Source organism: Pecten maximus, chromosome 12 (assembly GCF_902652985.1).
Source record: "Pecten maximus chromosome 12, xPecMax1.1, whole genome shotgun sequence".
Taxonomy (NCBI): domain Eukaryota; kingdom Metazoa; phylum Mollusca; class Bivalvia; order Pectinida; family Pectinidae; genus Pecten; species Pecten maximus.
Genome location: NC_047026.1, coordinates 19,792,764 through 19,803,867, shown reverse-complemented (window position 1 = coordinate 19,803,867; position 11,104 = coordinate 19,792,764). Strand labels below are relative to the sequence as shown.

General features: G+C 34.9%; 1 protein-coding gene across 1 annotated transcript; it reads right to left on the bottom strand.

Moving 5' to 3' along the window:
• Positions 1 to 3,523: 3,523 nt before the first annotated feature.
• On the bottom strand, positions 3,524 to 8,788 carry LOC117339846. The gene is made up of 3 exons (XM_033901553.1): positions 8,300 to 8,788; positions 6,482 to 6,688; positions 3,524 to 4,970 (listed from the first exon to the last, which is right to left on the bottom strand). The coding sequence occupies exons 1-3, from the start codon at positions 8,754 to 8,756 to the stop codon at positions 4,339 to 4,341; spliced, it is 1,296 nt and encodes a 431-aa protein (XP_033757444.1). The 5' UTR covers positions 8,757 to 8,788; the 3' UTR covers positions 3,524 to 4,338.
• Positions 8,789 to 11,104: the final 2,316 nt, after the last annotated feature.

Here is an 11,104-nt window from a genome sequence, read left to right as displayed (position 1 = left end):
TCGAGCGTCAATGTACGATTTAGAGCAAACTCACTTTTTTCATGTAATGCGCATGTGTAGTGAAAGAAGATGTAACGGGTCTTCCTAAAGACATGAACGGACCTGAATGTGTTCTACGGAAATCATCGCTGGCAGAAAGGGCAATACTACATGTCAAAATGACATTATAAATGATAAAAATCTTCAATTTTTTAATTATCCAACTTTGGAACATCTGGAAAATACCCGAGTCGAGTTATAATAACCTATACTGAGCATCAGATATGAGACTATCAAGAGCACAATTAGGTCCTAAGTGATGATCGATTATATATTCCACACTGGTAAATCGTGAATGGTAGTTGATTTAAAATTACACTTAGGAAAAACTCAATGAATCATAAGATCTATATATAGAAAATGTAAAAACTTTACAGTATCTAATTTTAATAACCTACATCAATACAAAATGGATTTTTTCTCGTTTTTTTTTTTTTATATATAGTGTAATATATACCCATGCTACATGTACATGGACATGCAATATCAGAAAAAAAAACTGTAATAAAAAAATCCTGTAGGAGGAACAGTTTCCACCTTTCATTCCGAAGAAATAGAAATTCATCAAATGAAAAGTTAATTTCCTCGATTTATTAGCCATGTATCTCCTTTACATATATGTATAAGTTGCAGAAAATGCGCTTTTACTAATTGGATGAAGACGTTCTATTGTGAGCTATTTAAGAAATCTTGATGTAGAGTTTTTTAAAGATAGTGGCTGATTAATCTTCTCCTGTTCCTTAAGTTGAAAGAAAGACGTAATACTGCAAACCCAATATACCCACATACATACATGGTTATGGGTTGCGGATCTCAACAATCATAATGTTAAATTACGGCCCAGAAGTCGCTATGGCTAGGATCATGGCCAGACACATGTCATGATTGTGGTAGTCTCTTGATGTCCAATCATAGAATGAGTGTTGCTCTGGGTGGGGATTTTAAATATCACAAAGTTATCACTCAGGCTTTCAGTCAGTAAGGGTGGAGTCAGACCAAGGATAACATCTTTTAATATGATCACTGTGCTTCTCGTTGTATATACATATACTTACAAGATTATCTTGATATTGTTCAAGTTAAAAACGTTGGCCCTGTCCCTCAAACCAAGGAGTCAACTGGTATAATTTTGAAACTTCTATCACAAATGAATGGTCCACACCAAATATGGTTGATATTCATCACTCCCTCCGGGAGTCGGAGTCTCCGGCTATACAAAATTGAACTCGTCTTGCCCAAAGCAAGGATGTTTCGTCCAAAATGGTTTAAATGTTTCATTTTGTACAAGAGGATTTTAAATACTTGCGTAAATTTTCCATTTAAAGAAATACCACATGCGCTGTAAGTTATCTTCTTTCGCTGATCATCCCAAATAGGCACTTCGGACAATAAAGAAAAAATCGTCAATTTTTTTTTAAATAACTACTAACATGCTCACAAATTCTCGATTCCAATAGGTCAAAAATTCAAAATTGGTAACTAAGAGTCACTGGAGACATTTGATTGAAATTACATTCGAAATATGAGAAAAAATCCTTTTAGTTATTTCTGATAAATATAGTGCTTAACAAGAGGCCCAAGGGCCTTATAGGTGATCTGAGTTGTGATAAGTATATACTGAGTTTTAAGATCAAATTGGTCTCAACTTGGAAATTGCTCAAGATCATATAATATTGATATAATTTTTCATCAAAATCCATTAATATTTACTCAATTTATGCTCACAGGGTCAAACTGTAACCTTGGTAAATACTAGCCGCAATATACCGCTTGGCTAGAGAGATCTTTAGCTCGATCGGTTGAGCGTAAGACTAGTAAGCCGGAGGTCCCGGGTTCGATCCCCAGCGGAGGCAGTGATTTAAATTTAATTAATCATGTGCTCTGTTACATTGGCGCCCACGTAGGGACCCGGGAAAAATACTCAGGATTGCTCCACAAGCATCGCTGTTACTCCTGGAAACCCGAGGACGAGTTCTTTCCTGGAGGGGGAGTATGTAACCTTGGTAAATACTAGCCGCAATATACCGCTTGGCTAGAGAGATCTTCTCTTTAGCTCGATCGGTTGAGCGTAAGACTAGTAAGCCAGAGGTCCCGGGTTCGATCCCCAGCGGAGGCAGTGATTTAAATTTAATTAATCATGTGCTCTGTTACAAAACGATGCAAATTCGTGAAATGATATCCCCCGCTTTCCTGATATATTGTAGGTAAATATGTTTTGTGGTCAGGTGTAAACATGTCATTAAAGCTCGGCAGAATGATAAATTTTGTGTTGAGCCATCATGTATTGCTTGAAACTCATAGCCTGACACATTAGTTTGGTGCTTTATTGAACATGTATTACGTAATAAAGTAATATATAAAACTCATTTTGCTAGACTTCTCTTGTCATCTGCCATTACCGAACCCCATCACAAATTTGGCAGAGCCCTTAATATATTGAATTCTGTTCTTATAAGTTTGAAGACTTTCGAAAAAAAATATTGTGGAGAGTTATTTAACGTCAAATTACATCTTTTTTTCATAAATCAAGTGGCGAAAACCATTTTATTAATTTTGATGAAAACCCGATGGACAATATTTGTGGGAGTTATTACACGGAAACAGCACAAACTTTTTCAACCATAAAGGGCCATAAGTCTGCCAAATAACGTCCGACAAAAGTGACAATCGAACTTGGCCTAAGTAGCCTTAAGCCAGTTAAGGCATTTAACTTTGTTATTAAGTTTGAACATAATCTTTTAACAACTGTTCCAGTTATTATACGAAACAGCAGAAAACTTATGTTTTTAGTTAATCAGTGGGCCATAATGTAATGAACTGTTATGTTGTTTGGGACTCGCTGATTTACATTACGGATATTATAGTTAGACAATATGAACAATAAACACGTCCTTCCAGTTCCAAATCTTTCTGTATTCTAACAATTATAATCTTTTATCACAAGAGATTTACAAAAGGGGGAATAACTCTGATACATACTGGATTTTATTATCTCCCTTAGACTGTAATGTGTAATCTCCTCACACCCATTCAACTATATACATAACAATAATTCCGTCAAAAATAAGGTAAAAGTGACAATGCAATTTGGCTGAGCCCTAGGGACGTTTAATCTTGTTACTTAGATTGAAGAAAATCTGAAAACATGTGTTGTAGTTAATGCATGGACACAGCAGAAAACACCGTTTCTAGCTAACCAAGGGACCATAACTCCATCAAATAGCGTCCAGCATAAGTGGCAATGAAACTTTACAGAGCCCTTAAGACATTTTTCCTTGTTGCCAAGTTTGAAAAAAACCTGTAACATTTACTGCAGTTATTGCAGGGAAATGAAGCATGACAATCAATGCAGTGCAGGATAATGCATGTACGAGTTTATTAAATCATACTTCTCACATTCTGTTGGAAGGAGATAATCAAAAACATAAAATGTGCAAAACTGTCATTGATGGAGGTTACATAATATAAAAAAATGTACACAAAGTCATTCTTTGTTCTTTATTCAATGTTACATGCCAGTGAATATCTGATAATATTCATCAAATAAGTTTGAGGTACACTTACTTCATCATAGTACCAAATTATAGACATGTACAAACCAGGATTGTTTACACTAGTATTTGAGAGTTGTTACATGTAAACAGAAGTAGTGCAATTCTAACCCTTGAAAAGTATACGATGAGTATAATAATTCTACAGTGGGGTATTTTTACCTTAGATATTGGCAAAACAATAAAGCAAAGCTTCAATCTCATTTTAGTATAATATTACAAAACATTACCTTTTGGCTCTCTTACATCCAATTTACATTCTTTTACAAAACATTTTTGATTTCCAAGTACACATGGCTCAACATCGAAATTTTACTTCAGATAGGGAGTTAAAAACTGTACAACCATACATTTCAGCATTAACTATCTGTGAATTTTGAATAGCAAAATGTCTTTCCAGCTAAGGAGAGAAAGTCAACTCACATAAACTTCGTTCACCAAAATAGTACAAGCAGATTCATTAATTCCAAAAGAAAATCATCTTCTTATCAACATCTCATTCATTGAGTGCCTGGTAATTCTTTTTTAGGTTTAAACCAACTGAGGATTAATATATAGTTGTACATTTGCATATCATAAACTCTGAAGATGTAGTTATGTTATGGACAGGCAATAAATATATCAGTCTGATTACTAATTAAAATACATGTTGTACCATCAGCAATGACTTCTCTACTCTCTAACATGTCATTCAGATCAAGTATTTTTACAAGGTATAAACAGACATCATCAATATTGTTCCGTCTCGTTATTTTTTTGAAAGACCATTTCGAGTAATTCCAATCTTTAAACATCGATTATTGGCGATGACAGCTGTAGCATCAAAGACAAGATTATTTGGGGCAGAACAAGCAGGTGCATTGTAATTCTGTGGAACAATCCCACCGATCTGTAACTCATTTTCATATACATCACACTTGGCTTGTATCTGGTCAAAGAATCCTGACTTTAGTGTCTTCAAATCATCCATATGAATCAAACCACTGCAAAGATATTTGTGATTGACAACAAGCCAGGTTACCACAATGGCGGTTAGGTTGATGCCTCCAGTCACCGAATCAGGAGCAAACAAAGGAATAGTGCTGCTTTCCAGAAGGGTATCATGTTCAGAGTCATAACAATAGATCACCAAATCACTACCAGTTACTCCAATACAGGGTGTAAGAAAATGACTTCTCTCTGGGTGCCTCTTCTTCTGAAGAAAAGAAAACACTATTGTTTTAGCGATTATCTGAGGATTTCTTGAAAATGAAGAAGTTTTTAACTTCACTTTGACAGGTGATTTTCCCCCTGGACTATTTTGCAAATCTTCAAGAACTTCTACAACAACTTCATCGTTGACAATTACATCCAAATTGCCATGCCAAACAGTTTCATTCCCTGTAAAGCAACAAGAAAAACACATCAATTAAGAAAGAAGACTGACCAAGAACCTTAACATTCACATAAATTTTGAACATGTAAAACTAAGTACTTTAGGGAACTTACAAATATAATCTGAGAAAGACTGTCTTGAGTACTTTCTGAGAAATACCATTAACAAACTTAACTTTCAAAATCCAAGAAGGTCACCTGTTGACCTATATAGCTATATGTTTGTCTCATTAGTCTCAAAGGTAAACATAAACAACTAGGAAACAACAGGACCTTATACATAAGATTTGAGAAAGATTGTCAAGTATTTTCTATGAAATAGTATAATATTACTTGGTATGGGTATGTCAATATAGCTTAGCATAAAAATATCAAGTTTGTGAAGTTTAAAACTACTTGATTAGACCTACACATACAACTAGGAGCTAACTAAACTTGGTAGACTAGTGCATTGGAGTTAACACTGAAGTACACTGGAGTTAACAGTAGTACGCTGGGGTTAACACCGTAGTACATTGGAGTTAACACTGTAGTACACTGGAGTTAACACTGTAGTGCACTGGAGTTAATACTGTAGTGCACTGGAGTTAACACTGTAGTGCACTGGAGTTAATACTGTAGAGCACTGGAGTTAACACTGTAGTACACTAGAGTTCACACTGTAGTACACTGGAGTTAACACTGTAGTACACTGGAGTTAATACTGTAGAGCACTGGAGTTAACACTGTAGTACACTAGAGTTCACACTGCAGTACACTGGAGTTATACACAATAGTGCACTAGAAATAACACTGGAGTTAACAATAGTGCACTAGAAATAACACTGCAGTACACTGGAGTTAACAATAGTGCACTAGAGTTCACACTGCAGTACACTGGAGTTAACAATAGTGCACTAGAAATAACACTGCAGTACACTGGAGTTAACAATAGTGCACTAGAAATAACACTGCAGTACACTGGAGTTAACAATAGTGCACTAGAAATAACACTGTAGTACACTAGAGTTAACATTGTAGTACACATTAAACCAACTGAGACTGGTTAATTGTCATATCAACTATGGAACATTACAGGTTATTGGGTCAATCTACATGTATTATTCATCAGTCAGTCATGTGTCAAATAGACGACTATGGTGCAGTTTCTTTTTACATAATGCATCTAATATCAATACATGTACTTAAAAGAGTGAGCCAAACATGGCAGTTCTTCCTCTGATCCAAATTTTAATGAGAGAGTTGTTGACACGTTTCAACTCAGGGGAGGCCCCAAAGGGTCTAAACATGTTGTTAATATTAAAACTTGGATCTAAGGAAGAACCACCAAGTTATGTTTCTGAAAAATGTGTAGAAGTGTAAAACTACAGCTCCTCGGTTAAGTATTGTAGAAGACAAGCTACTAATTATATAACTATGGGTTTATTTTCAGAAGTGAACTGCTATATTTGAGCCAGTAAAGGTATTGAACATGAAAAGCTATTTGAATACTTGGAAAATGCAGCTATTTGAGTTACCTATACTTGTGTCTCCAAACAGGCCTGTCATTTTACAGGAAGGATTGGAACAAGAACATGAGGCTGCATTTGGTGCTCTCCCTTTCCAATGTTTATTGATGACAAAATGTGATGATGTTGACAGCTTTCCAAACAGATGATTGGCCAAAATAATGGAGCGATCAGTTTCTGACAAATGATCCAATTCATCAAATGGTGACTGTGCACCTGAAAAAATACACAGAACATTTATTGAACAGAGATAAAAATCAAGTAACAATATATAGTCATCTGTTGGTCAATAAACTTGAAAAAGGTTTAATTTTATAAAGAACTGCTGGACATTGAACACTTTTACCACTTTACTACACTTTATTTAGCATGTATCCTGGCCCACACCTAGTGGCACTCCTGTTGAATGATACTGACAAATATATATAAACAAGAGGTCTAGAGGGCCTGTATAACCTGGTATTTAAGAAATTGTGAAAAAAATATTGAAATAGTAGTGTAATGTTAATATCAAAGGGTTTCCCTGCTCTCTAGATCTTGTCTTAGCGATTCTCAAAAGCAAATCTTATTTCTCATCGACATCCAACAAGGCTTTTGTATAGATACAATGTACAGTTATAAGTTGGGATCTTAACCATTTTGATTACTGACTTAAGGGGTGTGGTCAAGACCCTCGACATGCTATTTTCTGAAAGCATTATGAGCAGTTACTCCCAATTATCAAATAATTATTACAGGAGAAGTTAAATGTTGGTAAAACTGACCAACTTATCCCTTTATCATTTTATGTCAATAAAATATGTTTAAACTAAATCAAATAATGAAATAGAAGTGTTCATGAACAAACACCTTCTTTTAATCAGAATAGTTTGTCCAAAAAAGAGGCCCATGTGCCTTTATGGTCATTGCTCAAAACTATCTGAATTATGTTTAGTTGAATCTAAATACAGACTTAGAACTGAATTATTATTAAAGAAACAATGCAACATCATGATACAAAAAAAAATCTCTGCTTCAAAACATAAATCTCCCTACTTATCACTAAATAACATCTACTTGTTTACTGTGGCAAAAGGCATCATCTGAAATAATTGAATTCTGTATCAATATTCTGTCAAATACGTCGACTTGTAAATCTCTCACAATTGCTGTCTAGATTCCAGCAATAAATCCCTGTGTCTTATACAACAGCAGATAGCTAATGGTAAACAGGCTATTGGTCAGGATATTTGAATCTACGGTTATGGTACATGTAAGTACATTTGTATGTGGCGTTGGGACAAGTTGGGCAAAACCGCATATATACATGATACCCACATATTACTGTATGATCCTGCATCTGGGTAACAGTTACTGTTACTGCTTAGAGTAACAATTTCATCACTGAATAGAGAAGTAAAGGAAAATGAAAACACCTGAAGTTCTTAAAAGCTTTAATTTAAATCCAACAAGAGACAAAGAGGCCTTAATTGTTGCCCGAGTTCTGAAATAAAACCAAAAGTTGATTTTTAGGTTTTTAAACTAAAATGAAATACGTATACATTTCCCCACAATATACATGTTGGTCACTTGGTGCATAATTTCTACACTCTGTTGACCTAAAATCCGATCAATAACAGTGTTTGAGTTCAATTGGGTATGAGTAAATCAGACCCCAAACAACAATGCCTCATTGACTTAACTATTACTTTTACAAAAACCTGATCCCATTCTGTAAACTAAAACTCAGACGTACAACTGTACATGTACATGTAGCAGAGTAGTTTACGGAACAGAGCGCGGATGGCAGGGCTATTTTAATCAGATCGCTTTAAAAACTTCTGTTACCTGTGCTAGTCAACGTGAAAATGAAATGCAGGAGAATGTCCAGTACATATTTGTCTTCGTTGTTTGGAGGAAGTTTCTTTTGTTCCACATAATCCATTAAAATATCTAAGCCAGTCTTGAAGAGAGACGACAACACGAACTGCTTATCATATTTACTAATACTACAGTATGCTTTTGGAAATGTGTATCCTACTGGCCTACTCTCGTCAGCGGCGTTACTGTTGATGACAATGAGTGGAGTTACAGTCAACAGTGCACCGCAATACCTGCCACAGAGATTGTTCATCAACACGTTCATAACTCCATCCAATAACCGTTCAGGGAAGTCTATGCACATGTGGCCAGTTGTGGAAAAGCAATTGTCCATGCGACATCTCTTCATTGAAATATCTACCGCTCGGGCATCGTCACGTCCCTCATCGAAATGCTTGCGTTTTCCTGGCGTAACTGCCGCCATAATGTCAAAGAAGAACAACCCAAAACGAGGCCACATAGTTGTACTTTCGGTTTGGAGACGGAAAGAGTAGTGTCAGGAATTCGAAACATTTTGGGAGCTTAGTGACAGGAACCATATTTATAAGACCTCCGTGAAGTTGATTACTTATTCCTTATTCCTTATTCCATTACTTATTCGATTTCTCTTTACTAATTAACACTTAAGATGGTTCAAAACTAATTAATAGGCATTCCCAATGCACATTCCACCATTCCATTCCTAATCCATACATTATTACTTGTTCAATTCCCCCATTACTTATTCGATTCTCTCTCATTACTTATTCGATTTTCTCATTACTTATTCGATTTCTCTCTACTAATTAACACTTAAGATGGTTCAAAACTAATTAATTGGCATTCCTAATGCACATTCCACCATTCCATTCCTAATCCATACATTATTACTTGTTCAATTCACCCATTACTTATTCGATTCTCTCTCATTACTTATTCGATTTTCTCATTACTTATTCGATTTCTCTTTACTAATTAACACTTAAGATGGTTCAAAACTAATTAATAGGCATTCCCAATGCACATTCCACCATTCCATTCCTAATCCATACATTATTACTTGTTCAATTCACCCATTACTTATTCGATTCTCTCTCATTACTTATTCGATTTTCTCATTACTTATTCGATTTCTCTTTACTAATTAACACTTAAGATGGTTCAAAACTAATTAATAGGCATTCCCAATGCACATTCCACCATTCCATTCCTAATCCATACATTATTACTTGTTCAATTCACCCATTACTTATTCGTTTCTCTCTCGTTACTTATTCGATTTTCTCATTACTTATTCGATTTCTCTCTACTAATTAAAACTTAAGATGGCTCAAAACTAATTAATAGGCATTCCCAATACACATTCCACCATTCCATTCCTAATCCATACATTATTACTTGTTCAATTCACCCATTACTTATTCGATTTTCTCATTACTTATTCGATTTCTCTTTCTCTATGATTTTATTCAGAACTTATATCTTATTCGAATCCCCCGTCTCATTAACACTAAATGATTAAAAACTACCCATTCTATTACATATTCAATTTCCACTTGATGCGATCTTTTCTACCTCTCGACTTATCAAGGTGCGGAGAGAATACGGATCAAAAGGAATATATAGTGCTAAAATGTGGATATGGGTGATACGTTCCAGACGTGCTCCCTCGAGCAGTTTGTTTGGAACGGTTTATATGTGCTCGTTATAAAAATGAGCAGATATTAGCAGCTAAATAAAGAACAACACCAGTTATTGGTTTCAACACTGTATATTAAGTCCAAAACGAGTATAACACATATATAGTTAAACACATTGTATCCATGCCAGACTTATTTCAACAATGTTTGGCTAGTTAATTACTACGAATTTAGATAAAAATAAAACTTGAAATGTATGGTGATAGGTTACAATATTTATGGATAACATTGATATAGATATTGCAAGTTAGAATTTGTTTTCTTAAACATATGAATTAAGATAAACAATGGGTAAACAACTCTTTTTATATCTTCCGATAAGAATACTTAGCATTAAAAGTGTTTCAGCTGAACGAATCCTCCATTTTTAGCATTAACTAACATAAGAGACCAAATATAAAGATATAATATCATAATATACAATGTAATTTATTGAGGATTTACTCTTATCCTCTATATCTAGTGTTTCTCTGTTGGCTCTTTTTGTTTTCTGGTTTACCAAATGTTGTGTTGTTTTTTTAAATATCTGTCAATAATAATTATGGTAGTGTAAATGTTTGTAAATGTGTGTCTTGACCGCGATTAAAGGCTCGCTGAATCTGTACCAATGGGGTCTGATAAGGCCTGCCTTTAAACAACGTGCTTGTCAGCAATCGGTCCCTGATTCTTAAGACGTGTCAAGATTAGCCAATACGTCTTTGGTGTTAACGTAATATGAATAACTAGGCGTGCTAGTGGACATACACAAACAATCATACACGAATTCTTTTCAGGAAGTACGATACAATAATCTTCAACTCAAGATTGAATAGAAAGATATAAGAATTGAAATTGTAACCATTTCCCATTATTTTTGTAATTAAAACAGAAAACTTTATACTACATCATATATATATGAAAAAATACAAAATTGGCTCAAGTGACGAATCCATATATCGCACGAGTCCGATACTGCACGGATCATCGTGTCAGTTGCGCCATCAAAAACCAATAACAATGTACTTATCATTTTCTTCGATCACGAGAACTCTGTGTAACAAGAGGCCCAATGGGCCTGTATCGCTCATCTGACTCTAGAGCAAATTTGCAGTTG

What these genes read in the sequence shown, in the direction of transcription:
- LOC117339846 (XM_033901553.1), bottom strand. Translation starts at nt 8,756, where the DNA reads ATGGCGGCAGTTACGCCAGGAAAACGCAAGCATTTCGATGAGGGACGT. An exon ending in TTTCACGTTGACTAGCACAG is followed by an intron (nt 6,689 to 8,299) that starts GTAACAGAAGTT and finishes GTATTTTTTCAG; the next exon opens with GTGCACAGTCACCATTTGAT. An exon ending in GTTTGGAGACACAAGTATAG is followed by an intron (nt 4,971 to 6,481) that starts GTAACTCAAATA and finishes GTTGCTTTACAG; the next exon opens with GGAATGAAACTGTTTGGCAT.